At 48.6% G+C, this 14,969-nt stretch overlaps 1 protein-coding gene across 2 annotated transcripts; it reads left to right on the top strand.

The window, feature by feature from the left end:
- Nucleotides 1–1,895: 1,895 nt before the first annotated feature.
- On the top strand, nt 1,896–13,708 carry Klhl38 (kelch like family member 38). 2 transcript variants are annotated; one of them, XM_052747858.1, is made up of 4 exons: nt 1,896–2,601; nt 3,224–4,574; nt 10,411–10,516; nt 11,537–13,708. In XM_052747858.1, the coding sequence occupies exons 2-4, from the start codon at nt 3,225–3,227 to the stop codon at nt 11,824–11,826; spliced, it is 1,746 nt and encodes a 581-aa protein (XP_052603818.1). In that variant the 5' UTR covers nt 1,896–2,601; nt 3,224; the 3' UTR covers nt 11,827–13,708. The 2 variants fall into 2 exon arrangements, with proteins under 2 accessions (XP_052603818.1, XP_052603817.1); XM_052747857.1 differs by lacking the exon at nt 1,896–2,601 and having other exon boundaries at nt 2,616–4,574.
- Nucleotides 13,709–14,969: the final 1,261 nt, after the last annotated feature.

Below are 14,969 nucleotides of genomic sequence, written 5' to 3'. Positions count from 1 at the left end.
AGATTACTCGTGGGTGGGGGAAAACGTGTGTGTGTGTGTGTGTGTGTGTGTGTGTGTGTGTGTGTGTGTGTGTGTGTGTGTGTGTGTGTGTGTGTATGTGTTTGCTATGTGTTAAACAGCTCAGCTCTGTGTCTTTTCCCAAATTCTACTTGGCCAGGCCAACAGAATGGAGTTTGCTTTTTCCTAAGTGTTAGAAACTAAAAGATTTATTGTAGCTGGTCAGACACTGTCCATATATACCCAGGCTCATCCAAACACTTGACAGGCCTGGTTCTGGAAGGCCTAGCTAATTAGAAGATGGAGGGGAAATCCAAGGAGCCTTCCAGGGGCCAGTGCTGAGTAAATTCACTCTGCTCTTTGCCCTCAGAACATCCTCGGCTTGCTCAGCAGCTGGAAGAACTGGGATGCAGGCATTCAAAGCCCCGAGGAAGCGGTATTTCCGTTGTTCAAGCTTCCAAAGTTCTGGCCTTAGCCCACACTCAACTTTCACTCTATTATACACAGTGATTATTTGACTTTCCAGTGTATCACATTATCGGCATTGTTGGGTTTGATTAAAGTGAAGGGCATTGGGGTCACATTGCTGTCCACACACAAGCTGCAAGTGGTAACCCTCATACTCTCCAGGGGGCTCCCCTCTTCCCTGTTCTCCATCCCGCTTCTGTTCAGTTCTGCTCAGTTCAGGAACTGAACAGAACCCACCCACTAGACGCCACATCCTGAACTGGATTTTGGGGAGCGGGAGGGGCGAGAGATCAGGCTTTCTGCGTTCAGAGATTCCACGCTGAGGGGAGAGACACAGGTAGACCAGCAGACTGCTGTGAAGTCTGAAGCACATCTGTTCCAAGGTGCAGAGGGCGTGAGGACAGTGCAGACAGGTGAGGAAAAGCAGGAAAGAATTTCAGAAAAGCTGGTGCGCAGACTGTGTGTTGAAGGATGGATGGATGGATGGATGGATGGATGGATGGATGGATGGATGGATGGATGGATGGGAGCGGTGAGAAGGACTAAAACCAGCCTGAGAGGCTGCTGCGAAAGTCTCGAGCAGTGTGGGAAGAGGAAGTTAGACGTCGCTGCTGCTCATGGCGAGAGCAGTAATGGGCAGCAGTGAGGGGAGAGGTGACACCTCCCCCAACCCTCCTGGTGTTCTGAAGCTCGTCACAGTGGACCTGACTGCCTCCTGCCCCGTCACCGTCATTATCACCCTCACCGCCAGGACTTCTTCCTTCGTGTCCTCCTCTTCCTCCGCCTCCTTTTCTTCCTACCCTCTTTCCCTCCATATTGCCTTTTCCCCCTCCTCCTCTTCTTCCTTCCGTCTGTCTCCCTCCAACTTGTCTTCTCTTCCTCCTCCTCCTCCTCCTCCTCTTCCCTCCCTCCCTTCCTCCGTATCTCTTCCCCCTCTTCCTCCTCCATGTCCTCCTCCTCATCTTCTCTTCCCCCTCCTTCCCTCTTGCTTTCTTCCTCTTCCTTCTTTCTCCGCCCTCCCGTCTTCTCCCCTCTTCAACTCTCCTCTATCCCTCTTCCTCCTCCTCCTCCTCCTCCTCCTCCTCCTCCTCCTCCTCCTTCTTCTTCTTCTTTCTCCTCATCCCATTCTTCATTGTTCTCTTTCTCCCTGGACCAATGTGCCTTGCCTCCTGCTTCGAACTCACTTCCCTCTGGTGAGAGGAGACAGAAAAGGAAGCCTGGGGTCTGAGAGAGCCTAGCTGAAGAGCAGCTGTCAGGTGTCCGGAAGGGGCAGGTGACAGGGAGAAACAGTTATTCCAAGTCAGAGCATGCACCCACACAGGGAGAGAGAGAGAGAGAGAGAGAGAGAGAGAGAGAGAGAGAGAGAGAGAGAGAATCATAGAGACAGAAGGCTCAATTTCAGTCAGGACTTTCACAAGTCTAGAAAACTCCAGAATGCCTGACAAATTGAAAAAAGAAAAATAAAGCCTTTGCTCTGGATTCCTTTGCCTTGGGCCTGGAAGGGAAACTACAGCCCTGACAGCAATTCTGCCAGGTAGGAGGTGGTGGATGAACACCTACTGAATAGCACCCAGGGTTCCGTCCATTCTCTGCCTCTCCTATGACCATCTGCCCCCTGGACTGTGAGCAGGAGCTGTCTTCAGTGATCCTACACAGGTCACAGCAACCTGTTTACAGACAGCTAGAGTTCCAAGGCGCTCTTAGGACAAGGGACTCGGGATGCGTCCAAATGGACAGCAAAGCCTTGGTCAGAGAATTCGTTCCTCCCTTTCTATTTATGCCAGTGTAAACACTCGCCAAGGAAACAAGGCATGTGGGCATGCGCAGCCCTGAGGGCCCTGGGGTGGCTGCAAAAGGCAACTGGAAAGTCACATGTCATAACATTGGAAAGTACATATGCAGCTATTCTTAGGCTTGGAATGTATACACTGTCTGCCTGCCCGGCAGCCTCGCACAGCGCTCTAGAGCCGTGAAAGTGCCTGCAGCATAAACAAATCCAGAACTCTCCTAGGACAGAGAATTTGCCAGTAGAAGGAAAGGCCTGCAGTTTATGGTTTTATTCAGAGCCTAAGGTAGAAACCTCCTGAAGGGACGAGACAGACCCAGCATCTGTGGATGTCACTGCAGCCAAACAAGGTAAGTGTCCCTAACACTTCACTCCTCAGCAGGCAGACTGCCTGTGTCACCAGACCCACAGGAGTGTTTGGTCCTTGTTCCCTATTAATTACATCTTTAAAACAAAGCCCAAAGACCATGCAGCCTTCTCTCTAGATCTTGCAACAGCCCACTGTGGTCCCTCACTTCTGTCCAGTGACCAGAAGACCACACCCCCAGAACGTCAGCCTTGGGGAAGAACTCACCCCCAAAAAGGGATTCATAGATGAATTTACTGACAAATCTGCTGAGGATCTGGACAAAGGCGAATATTTCCTGCCAAATGCATGGACTGTTTTCTTGTGTTGGGCTAATCTGTGAGTCCCTGGCCATCAACTTTAGGTGAAAGATGCCTAAGATTCGCTGGAGATGCTATGAGTCTCTTATCTCTGAGGATAATCACAGCCTGAAGTAGATCACTTTGTGGTCTGGGGTGAGGATGGTTCCCTCTTCCGCCTTTAGGGTGCTCTGTTTGTGAGCCCACAGACTTGGAAAATAGATAGTGGTGAATGAGCCTTGGAGCCCCAACAGCTAAGCCCTCTGGTAGACACTGTCAGAAAACCTTGACCTTGCTTCCATTTGGGGCTTCCCTCCTTCTTTGTAGGATGGATGAGGAGTTACCAGATGGGGTTGTCTTCAAAGACCACGACTTCTCCTCTGACTTGTTGAGACAGCTCAACGGCTTAAGGCAAAGCAAGATCCTGACTGATGTGAGCATCTGCTCTGGAGCCTGGGAGGTCCCTTGCCACCGCAATGTGCTGGCCTCCAGCAGCCCCTACTTCAAGGCCATGTTCTGCAGCCACTTCCGGGAGAGCAGAGAGGCCAAAGTACAGTTGAAAGGCATCAATGCCACCACCCTAGAGCAGGTCATCACGTACGCGTACACGGGAGAGGTACACATCTCAGCAGCCAATGTCCTCCCACTGATGGAGGCGGCTGCCATGCTGCAGTACCCCAGGGTGTTTGAGGCCTGCTCATCATACCTGCAGAGTCAGCTGGCCCCCAACAACTGCCTGGGTCTGGTCAGACTCGCAGAAATCCTAAGCTGTGAAAGCCTGAAGAAGAAAGCCAGGGAGGTAGCCCTGACTCGCTTCCCAGAGGTGGCGGCATCGGCTGACCTGAAGGAGCTCTGTGCTGTGGAGTTGAGAGGCTACCTAGGAGATGACAGGCTCTGTGGAGAGGAGGAAACGGTGTTCGAGGCCCTCATGGCTTGGGTCAAGCATGACCTCAAGGCCCGGTGGCAGTACCTGCAGGAGCTGCTGCAGCAGGTCCGCCTGGAGTACATCCACCCAGCCTTCTTCCACCACTTCATTGCCAACGACGCCCTCCTCCAGTCCTCGCCCGCGTGCCAGGCCATCCTGGAGGTGGCCGGGAGGCAGATCTTCTCCTCATACGGTCCCAGTGCCCAGGACTGCAAACTCCTGTGGCATATCCCCCCAAGGAGCTCCTACCAAGACTTCCTCCTCCTCCTGGGGGGGCGGAAGGACAACCAGCAGACCACCAGGGATGTCTTGCTCTACAGCCTACAGACTGGCCGGTGGCAGAGCCTGGCCAAACTCCCCACGCGGCTGTACAAGGCCTCCGCTGTCACCTTGCACCGCAGTGTGTACGTGCTCGGGGGCATGACTGTCAGTGAGGGCAAGAGTCTCCTCAGCCGCAGAGTCTATATCTTCTCTCTGAAACTCAACCAGTGGAGGCTGGGGGAGCCCATGCTGGTAGCCCGCTACTCCCACAGGAGCACCAGCCACAGGAACTTCATCTTCTCCATTGGGGGCACTGGAGAAGGGCAGGAGCTCCTGGGGTCCATGGAGAGGTATGACAGTGTCCGTGACGTCTGGGAGAGCATGGCTGACATGCCGGTGGCCGTGCTCCACCCTGCTGTTGCAGTGAAGGACCAAAGGCTCTATCTTTTTGGGGGTGAGGACATCATGCAGAACCCTGTGCGCCTTATCCAGGTAATGGACTGGTCCTTCTCACCGTGTTAGTACCAAATATGTTTGCGCACGCGCGCGCGCACACACACACACACACACACAAATATACATGCCTGATATAATGGCATATATACATGCATATTCATATGTATGTCTCTAGTCATGTGAACGTGCATTTACATGCACATATGTAACAGCATAAGCATGCACACATATACATATATGCATACACATAATCATATACAGATATGTTCATACAGGCACATGCACATATATGATTGGGTATACATATATGCACACATACATGTGCATGTATTCAGTCCCGTGTACATTCATCCACATGAACATGTATAACAAACAGTATAAATATGCATACATACACACATATGCATACACATAATTATATGGCACATTATATATGCACATATATCATGACATATGCATATGCAGACATACACATATACACACATATAATGACAAATATATGTGCACACATACATATGCATGTATACATTCATACGTACACACATGTACATGCATATTATGTATATGTTTATACATTTGCATGTGTATGTGTATACTTGTGTGTACATGCATTCATGTGCACATATACAATAGCACATATGTATGCACAGATGTCATAAATATGTATGTGCATATAGGCATTCTTGTGTATTCATATACATACCTGTATGCATCTGTGTGTATATCCATACACTCTTATTTATCATGGCATATACATATCTATGCACACATGCATATATATACCTTTGTACATATGCATGCATGTAGACATATATGCATGCACATGACATATATAATAGTATATGTATATGAGAACAAATATATTGATGCTTGCATGTGTGTATGTGTACATGTACATGCCCGTGTATGTGTACATGTACATGCCCACACAGGCACACACACATACACATGGGCATGTACATAGCATGCATACACACATGTACATATTTGCCTTGTGCAGGGAATGAAGAGAGGAAGGAACTTTTCAGTGTTTTTTTACTTATGAATTTTTATTGTGAGACTAACGCAAAGTCACGTCAAGGACACTCCCCATCACAAAGACCTTGTCTTCGCTTGAAGGAAAAATAACCCAGAACTTCAGGCTGAAACATATTGAAACTCAGACAGCAGTCCTGGAGCGGCGCCATTAACCCCCAATCCAGGCCAACTCCCCGCCTCTGCCAACAAATCCCCTGGAGCCTGACCTCGGATCTCTGCATGGGATCCCGGCATCTGTGCTTCCCGAAAACCTCAGGAGACTCTAAAGCGTGGCTGGGTCTGGGAGCCTGGGCCTTAACCGACAGGAGAAATTCATCTCACTCACACAGTCCCTGAGAAGTTTGACAGAGGCTGACTTCAGAATCCCCGATGCTGCCCACTTCGCGCGAGAGTCTAACAACTGCTCCGTAAGCGGCAAGCTTCTCTTGCTGTGCAGAAGACTCCACGGTGCGGATTCTGTCCGTCCACATGCTTATGCTGAACACGGTAAAGGCTCTGGAGACCTGGGAGGAAACAGAAAATTACATTTAACCTTCAAGCCGTTTCCAAGACAGTTGCAGTGCAGAATCTGAAGATATGGGTGCTCAGCGCTTGGGAGGTGTCCTAAAGGGGACCAGAGGGAATCGCAAAGAACATGGGGGTCCAGAGGACTCTGGAGAAAACTCTATGTTTGGCTGAAGCTAATTTGAGCACAGAGAAGAGCTGACGGATAAGAAAAGGGTGAAAGAGGAGGGAGGCGTCAGAGTGGATGGTGAGAAGCTAGAACCAGGAAGTAGCAGAGGGCCTGACTGGGCGCGAAAGAGCTGGCAGCTGAAGAAGTCAGTTATCTGCAGAGCGAGAGACGGATCCTGGGTACGGGTCCTTTGCAGAAAGACCCAGAAGAAAAGGAGGAGGCACAGCGCGCTGCCTGAGGAACCGAGAGCGTGGCATACAGTTGCCAGGCAGAGCAAGGAGGAGGAAGGATGCACGTCAGATGGTAGCTGGGGAGGGAACAGGTGGGCGCCCCGTGTAAGCTTCATCATTCCCTCCCCACGCAACCCCAGCAACCTCCTCCACCCAGACGCTGCCTCCAAGCTCCTCCTATCAAAATTCTGGACCGTTCCAGAATGGCTTGTGGAGATGAAGCCGTAACAGCTGGACTTTGTAAATCTTGTCAAGAGATTGGGATGGTAACCTGAGAGGAAGGGGCAGAGAGAGCATCAAAGCTTTTCATGCATGGCGGAGAAGCAATCAGATTTGCATTTTTAGCTCCCTCTAGACCCATGGTTCTCAACCTGTGGGTTGTAACCCCTTTGGGGGAATTGAACAATCTTCAACCTGTGAGTTGTGACCCCTTTGGGGGAATTGAATAACCCTTTCACAGGGGGTACATATCAGATATCCTGCATATCAGATACTTACATTACAGTTCATAACAGTAGCAAAATTACAGTTATGTAGTAGCAGCAATGAAATAATATTATGGCTGGGGGTCACCACAACTTGAGGTGTTAAAGGTTCGCAGCAATAGGAAGGCTGAGAGCCACTAATCTAGATGCTTTAGAGAAGGGACCGGAGGAGAGATGGGAGATTTTCCCAGAAGCCCAGGCAAAGGGTGCTGGTGGCTTAGACACTTGGAGTGGCACTGGAGGTTACCTTCACGCCTTCTTTCTGCAGCCCATACTCCCCGTGACCATCAAGAAGAGCCTCACTCCTCCCAGAAGTACCAATCTCAGTCCCACCCATTGACTTGAGCTGGGAGAAACTCGACTCTGATCCCCAGAAGAGATCCGCCAGAGCGCTTCTGTGGAAAGCTAGACCTCATCCCACCTCTCTTGACTGTTTTCCCAGATAGCATCAACAAATAGGCTGGTGACTTCACACAGCAAAACGGTCACCAATTTCCTAAGAATAAAATGCAAAGCACAAATACACTTCCAGCTAACAGATCAAGAAATCCATAGTGCAACCAAACCAAGGTCCTCACAAAGCCAAACAAATACAGACTTGTGAGCAATCCTTTTGGGGTATAGCTAAGGAAAGCCGGGAGTGGATGAACACGTTCATTTGCATGCTTTGCCTACTGGTCTAGCATTAGCTTTGAAGTGGACGTTCTACTCACTTAAATACGGTTTAATATGAATGCTGAGAGCCACTTATGGAGCAGGTTGGGTTTTCAGGCAGAGTCAGTGGAGTCAGTGTTCTTTCCAGATCTGTCTTTCAGTGGTGTCACCAGACAAGGTGGACGTGTATAGTCCCTTTCTACCTGGCCTTTGTTCCACCTCTGCTACTGGATGATGTAAAACAAATCCCATACCATGAGGGAGTATCACTTCCTACCTGGGTCAAACACATCCTTTGTTACCTGGCCACAGTCTCTCTGAGGTACTGTGAGGATTGAGAGGAAATGATAACTCTGTCTTTGAAACCAAACCCCAAGCTGAGAGAACAGAAAGGTCAGGAGGCAGCCAGCATTTGCCTTCCTACCGAGGATGCTGCTTCTCAAGGAGTGTGTCACCGATGTATTTTCAGGTGAAGCCGTGGGGCTTCCCAGCCATTGCGACCATACTCAGGCTCCTCCAGGCTTCAACAGGAAGAAGGAATGATAGAGATTCCAGCAGCGGGGGTGTCTCGGTCTCAAAAGCATCCATCAGGGTATCCTAAGACAACTCAACAGGTAAAGAGACTTGCCATGAAAGCCTCACTGAATTTGACTCCCAGAACCCAGGAAAAGTGGAAGGAGAGAATAGACTCCACCAAGTAGATCTCTGGCCTCCACACGTGCCACGGCACAAGTGTACACACATATACACATGCATACCCACAATAATATAATAATTTTTAAACTGTCAGGAAATGCCACACTCCCTCAATAGACCCATGACACTGGTGATCAAGAGCATGGTCTCTGGGTTGAACCAGAAACTATCGTTTGCACTCAGTCTAGCTGCGCAAATCAGTTTCTGTGAGCCTCAACAGTCTAATCTGAAAAACGAGGAAGAAATAGTGGCTACCTGATAACTTCTTTGTGAATGTCAACTTCTTCATGATACTTATTGATTTCTTTTAAAGATGTATTTATTTTTATGCCTATGGGTGTTCTGCCTACATACATATCGGTGTATCACATGGATGCTGTGGCCTTGGGGGGTCAGAAGAGGGCATCTAATTCTCTGGAACTGGAGTTAAAGACATTTGTGAGCCTCCATGTGAGTTGCTGGGAATTGAACCCAGAACCTCGGGAAGTACAGCCAGTTCTCTTAACCACTGAGCCACCTCTCCAGCCCCTATTTATTATTTTAGAAACAAAGTCTCATGTAGCCCAGGCAGACCTCCCTGTGTAGTCGAGGATGACCGTGACCTTCGGATCTTCTGCCTCCACCTCTTGATGACTAGGATGACAGGCGACACCCACCACACCTGGTTTATGGGGTTCTGGGATCAACACAGGCCTCATACATGCCAGGCAAGCACTCTACCAACCGTCCTACATCCTCAGCCCCAAACTGTTATCAAACAGTAAGAATAAGGTCTTTGATAAGGCTAGAAATTATATTTTATATGGAAAAATTTCAGTGACAACTACTATGTCATTTTATCTGGAAACAAATATTTTTTTTTCTTCTTTTCCAAAGTGGAGTCCATCCTTTAGCTCCTGTGCTAAATTTTGCCTATTCCTAACCAACTTACATTTAATATTTGAATTTTAAACCAAGGAAATCCACAGAATCACAATTGGATCCGCATTTCAGAGCACGGCTAATGAGCCTCCTCTTCGGTTTGTCTTTCTCTCTTGCTTCTCTTCTTTCACAAAAACTCCAATTCCTCTCAGGCATAAACTGTTCCGAAGCCTTCCTTACACAGCCTCAAACTTATTCTTGGTTCTCTGGCCCTCTTAGCTACACAGGGACATTTAGAAACATAAACATGATCTAGAAATAAAAACTATTGGAAAAAATGATTGGTTTCCTAAATATCCAAGTTGCTCCATTTCTCACTGAAATAATAAAATATCCCAAGAAGGTAAGTGAAATGCCTACTCCAATGCAGAAGCCTTGGTCCAGTTAATGGAAATATAGTCATTAGTTTCATGGGGATCACATGAGTAATTTCCGATACATCCTTCTTTCTGTCAGCCAGAGTTCTTTTATTGATGGTAATACTTACACTTGAAAACCTGAAAAGAAATAGAAAGAAAAATTCCATTTCTGATTCACCCTGTAAATGACTGCTTGGACCAGTGAGATAGCTCAGCAGGTAAAGGCGCTTGTCACCAAGACTGTTGACCTAAGTTCAATCCCTGGAACTCACATGGCAGAAGAAGAGAACAGAAACCCAAATGTTGTCCTCTGAACTCCACACTTACACACACACACAAACACACCACATCCACCATACCACATACCACACATACACACACACACCATATCACATACCACACACACACACATACCACATGCCCCCACACACACCACATCCACCATACCACATACCACACATACACACACACACCACATCACATACCACACACACACACACCACACACACACACCACACCACATACCACACACACACACACACACACACACACACACACACACACACCACACCATATACACACATATACACACCACACCCACACCATACCACATACACACACACCACACACCATGCACACCACACACACACACACACACACACACACCACACACACACACACACACACACACACACACACACACACACACACACACACATACACACTACACACCACACCACACACAACAACTACCTTTTTTCTCTTTTAAAGAAGTTAACTTTAAAATTTGGTACCATGATTCTGTTTCTCCCTCAGGTGTACCACATTTCCAGAAACACGTGGTTCAAGATGGAGACAAGGATGATAAAGAATGTGTGTGCCCCGGCTGTGGTGCTGGGGGAGAGGATTGTCATTGTGGGAGGTGAGTGAACCGAGAATGACTGGTCAGGCACAAACTGGACAGCTCCTGGGGGAAAGGGCTGCTGACAGGCCAGTGTTACTCTACAGGCAGGTCTTCTGAAAAGCACATCCATCCTCTGAGGAGAGCGTGGAAAACCGGAAAAGCTATTTACCTGGAAGCTTCTTCCTGTCTCTCTATATAAGCAAGGGATGGAACTGTACGAGTTCTGCAGAGCTGTTGCTGTGATAAAAATGTAATATGTGGCTAAAGCGGGCGGGATTGTCCAGACATATGAAGAAGAGATGTTTCCTGCTGTTAACCCTAGCTAGGTGTGGTGGCTCACACCTAAAATTTGAGCACTTGGGAGGCTGAGACAGGAGGATTGTCACTAGTTTGAAGTCAGTCTGTGTTACATAATGAGTTGCAGACCAGACTAGTGTGAGACCCCACCTCAAAATAATAATGATAATGATACTACTAATAACAACAACAATGATAACTAATGTATCATTTCTCTGTAAATGCATAATGTATTATGGTTAAGAGGGCCAGTTTAGGGGTCAAAGAGACCTGGGTTCAAATCCCAACTCTACCATTTAGTGGTTATATACTTTCTGCAAGTTATTCCTCTTTCTACGTCTTGGTTTGCCTGTCAGTAAAATAGTGACCTTTAAAATAACTTCCCAGTAGCCTGACATGGGAATTCATTTCTGTGTTCCCAAAGAAGGTCTCCTTCCTTGAATGCTGTGGGTCACACAGGGGGAGATGAACAGGCCAACGGGGCTGCCAAAGCTACTGGAAGGCAGAGTCTGCCCCTACTCTACAAATGACTTGCATGGCTGCCTACATTTGGGCCAGAGCCAGAGAGATCCAGATGCCAGTCCCAGCTCTGCCAGGCTGCAGCAGGGTAACCTGAGCATGCATGCTTTAGTTCAGAGTCCCAGCCTCGTGTGGGCAGGGAGCAGAAGCCTTCTTCAACCACTGACCCACAGCCCCAGGTGAAGCCACCCACAGCTGTTTTATATGGTATTCAATTTTCAGGCTACACAAGGAGGATTCTTGCTTACGACCCCCGGTCCAACAAATTTGTCAAATGTGCAGACATGAAAGACCGAAGGATGCACCACGGGGCCACAGTGATGGGGAACAAGCTGTATGTGACAGGTGGGCGGAGACTGACCACAGACTGCAACATTGAGGACTCGGCCTCCTTTGACTGCTATGACCCTGAGACGGACACCTGGATATCCCAGGGACAGCTACCTCACAGACTCTTTGACCATGCCTGCCTGACACTCCAGTGCATACCCCACATGGCCAGCCTCACATGAAGGCCACAAGAACCTATCTTGGTCAAAATGCTGTGTGACGCAAGAGATTGGAACCCAGTTCCAAAGGCCTAGAGTTGAAGGAAGTCAAACTTCCACTCTCTACACAGTAGTCTTTTTTTAAAAAATGCCAGTGGGTGCTTTTTTAATTCCATCCCTATCTCCTGAACCAATGCCAGAAATTGCACTATTATAACTGGGTAGGTCTGCATCACATCCCTTCAGATGGAAGTAGGGTTAACGACTTGATTGATGGCCCAAACTGCATGGAATCAGACAGAAGATGTTTCCCAGAGGAAGAAAGAATTCCGGACATAGATGGACACACACACACACACACACACACACACACACACACACACACTTGCCCAGGTCGTCCTTAGCATCCAGAATGGGAGGGTTAGCCCAAGAGGATCCTTAGAATCACTCAGGCCAGGTGGCAGCTTGTGAAACTGTTGTGATTGTGTCTGTGTCCCTACATTTCATGGATACAGCATATTGAAAGTAGGCTCAGTTCGGTATCTACCTAGGGTTTTCAAAATTATCCTGTAACGAAAAACATATGAACAGAACCACAGTTGCTTCTGGTGCCAGACGACCTTTTAAAGCTGCGGAATTAATCTGGAGTTTCATCCCAGTAAAGTGTTATGAAAATGGCTTTTCTGGGGAAAGCCAACAGATTCCTCAGCAGCAACAGCAACTCTACCCTCCGGATATCAGGGCTGACCCTCCCTGTGACCCCTTCACTTCCAAGTGCCCCTCATACTCACTCAATGGCGGGTCCATGGGAAAGCTGAAGTGCCCATCAGAGGCTCTCAGTGAGGCCCCGATGGCATGATCACAGGGAAGATGTTTGGAAACATCACTGAGTCCCATTCAAGATGGATGCACAGGGGTTCTCTGAGGTGAGGTCCAGAATTCTGTAGCTCCGAAAGGCATCCTAAGGTGACCCTGTCACTCAGCCATCGTGGAGAACTAAAGCCCTGCTCTGCTGTGTGCACTGAAGACCACCATGGCTACTCTTTCCTACCCTGTCCTGACCAATACTAGGCGATCTCAGTGTGTAAGCAAAGTTGTCTCCCACCCACAGAGAAGCATCTGGAATAAATTTGCCATTCTGTGTTACATGCTGGAGTCTCTCTCCCTTCCCAGTGTTGCAAAGGCTTCTCCTTTCTTCCCGCGTTCACCTCAGGCTCTCTTCATGAGGTAATACTGTGGTCCAGGGACTCTGCCAGCACCATTGACCCTGCTCCTCAGCCTACACGCTGGCCCTTTCTCTAGACCCTCTCCCCTTTTGAGACAAGGTTTCATGTAACCCAGGTTGACCTCAAACACACTATGTAGCCTTGACCTTCTAACCCTCCTGCCTCCGGCTCCTGGGTGCTGAGATTACAGGTACGTGCCACCATTCCTGGGTTATGTTTCACTGGGGATCAAACCCAAAGCACTGCACATGCTAGACAAGCATTCTACCAACTACAGCCCTAGCCCTAATCCATCCATTCTCCTTGAAGTGTTTAGTCGGGCTCCTGGTCCCATCTCTTCTTGAACATGGACTTGGGAAGGTACCCAGTGACAAAACGCTGCCCATACAGTCTGATTTCGTGTCCTGCCCATGTTGACTGACCACACAAAACACCACTGCCCATCCTCCACCTTGAGCTACTTCCGTCTTCCCACTTCCATGATGCCTCTTGCTCTTGCTTCTCCCCATGGTGACTCAGTTTTGTCTCCTCATTTTCATGACTGTTAAATGGGGATATGACGGAAGTTTCAGTTCTTGGTCCCTTTCTCGTATCCCCTCTCTCCTTGGATGGTTGAATTCATAAAATACAGGTAATTGTGTATTATTCTCTTCCAACCTCTGCAGGCACCAGACATGCACATGGTGCTCATATGCATACGCGTACGTGTGCAGATAAAACATGCATACAAATAAAATGTGTGGGGTGTGTGTGTGTGTGCTATATGTGCTGTGGGGGTGTATGTAGGTGTATTTGGTGTGGTGTGTGTGTGGTATATGTGGGGTGCATGTGGGTATATTTGGTGTGTGTGTGGTTTGTGTGTGTGTGTGTGTGTGTGTGTGTGTGTGTGTGTGTGTGTGTATGTGGTGCATGCATATGTGTGTTGAAAATAGGTCATTCCCCTGTTTAGAATTTCCCCAAGCCCTCCCAGTTCACACAGGTGAGCCCCAGAGACTGGTACGATTCCTCAAACCTCACTGTGGGCTCTCCATTCTTGTTTCAGACCTCATCCACCATCATGGTTCATCTTTCACTTAGCAGCAGCCATACTGCTCTTCAGGGTTGTACATCCCAGGCATCCCAGGCAGCCCACTTCCCCATGCCCACACTTGCTGTTCCTCTTCCTTCTCCCAGACTTCAGCCTACACGGTTCACTTCCACGTCCCCAGATCTCTGTTCAGAGTGTCTTCATTTCCTGACCGCCCTTCATCCCTCTATCAATTCATCCTCCCGGTGACATCCCTAAAGCAGATCAAAATACCCCAGTCCCTGTGCCTGCCTTGTGACTTCTCTGGGGCACTCCACCCCTCCTCATCTCCCCGCCCATCTCCTAAGGGGACCGGAGCCTCCCAGTCTTCCCTATGGCCTTCCCTGAAGAATGTATACAGCTCTGTTTTCCTGGTCACGTTACTGTCCAGCTTAACACGCTTCAGAATTCCCCAGTCCTTTGTCTCTCCTGGACAGCCTTCAAGAATCCTGCAGCACCTGCTTCAGCCTTTGTCATGTCCGTCACTGGTTGCCTCTGTTTCCCAACTTCCTTCCCACCCCACCCCCACCCCAGGTCTTTGTACGCGCAGTTAGTTGCCTCTACTGATAAAGAGGCTCCTAACTTCACCTGTTGTGATTTCAACCCGTACTTTACCTAGCAGAATAAGAGGCTCTGCATCAAGGAGGCCCTCTGGGGCTGGGGTCAACTCTCTAAACGCCTCCATTGTCTCTTATACTTCCCCTTGAGACCCCCATGGTCCTTAATGCTGATGGTCAACTTGACGGGATCTAGAATCATCTGGTAGACTAACGTCTGGGCATATATGTGAAGGAGTTTCCGGATTGGATTCATTGAAATGGGAAGACTCATCCTAAATGTGGACACCAGTGGTCCATGGGCTGGGGTCCTGGATT

This window comes from Peromyscus californicus, unplaced genomic scaffold, assembly GCF_007827085.1.
Source record: "Peromyscus californicus insignis strain IS unplaced genomic scaffold, ASM782708v3 Scaffold_20__1_contigs__length_68692818, whole genome shotgun sequence".
In the NCBI taxonomy this organism is placed as follows: domain Eukaryota; kingdom Metazoa; phylum Chordata; class Mammalia; order Rodentia; family Cricetidae; genus Peromyscus; species Peromyscus californicus.
This window is presented reverse-complemented; position numbering and strand designations above follow the sequence as displayed.

What these genes read in the sequence shown, in the direction of transcription:
- Klhl38 (XM_052747857.1), top strand. Translation starts at nt 3,129, where the DNA reads ATGAGCCTTGGAGCCCCAACAGCTAAGCCCTCTGGTAGACACTGTCAG. An exon ending in ACCCTGTGCGCCTTATCCAG is followed by an intron (nt 4,575 to 10,410) that starts GTAATGGACTGG and finishes TTTCTCCCTCAG; the next exon opens with GTGTACCACATTTCCAGAAA. An exon ending in GAGGATTGTCATTGTGGGAG is followed by an intron (nt 10,517 to 11,536) that starts GTGAGTGAACCG and finishes TTCAATTTTCAG; the next exon opens with GCTACACAAGGAGGATTCTT.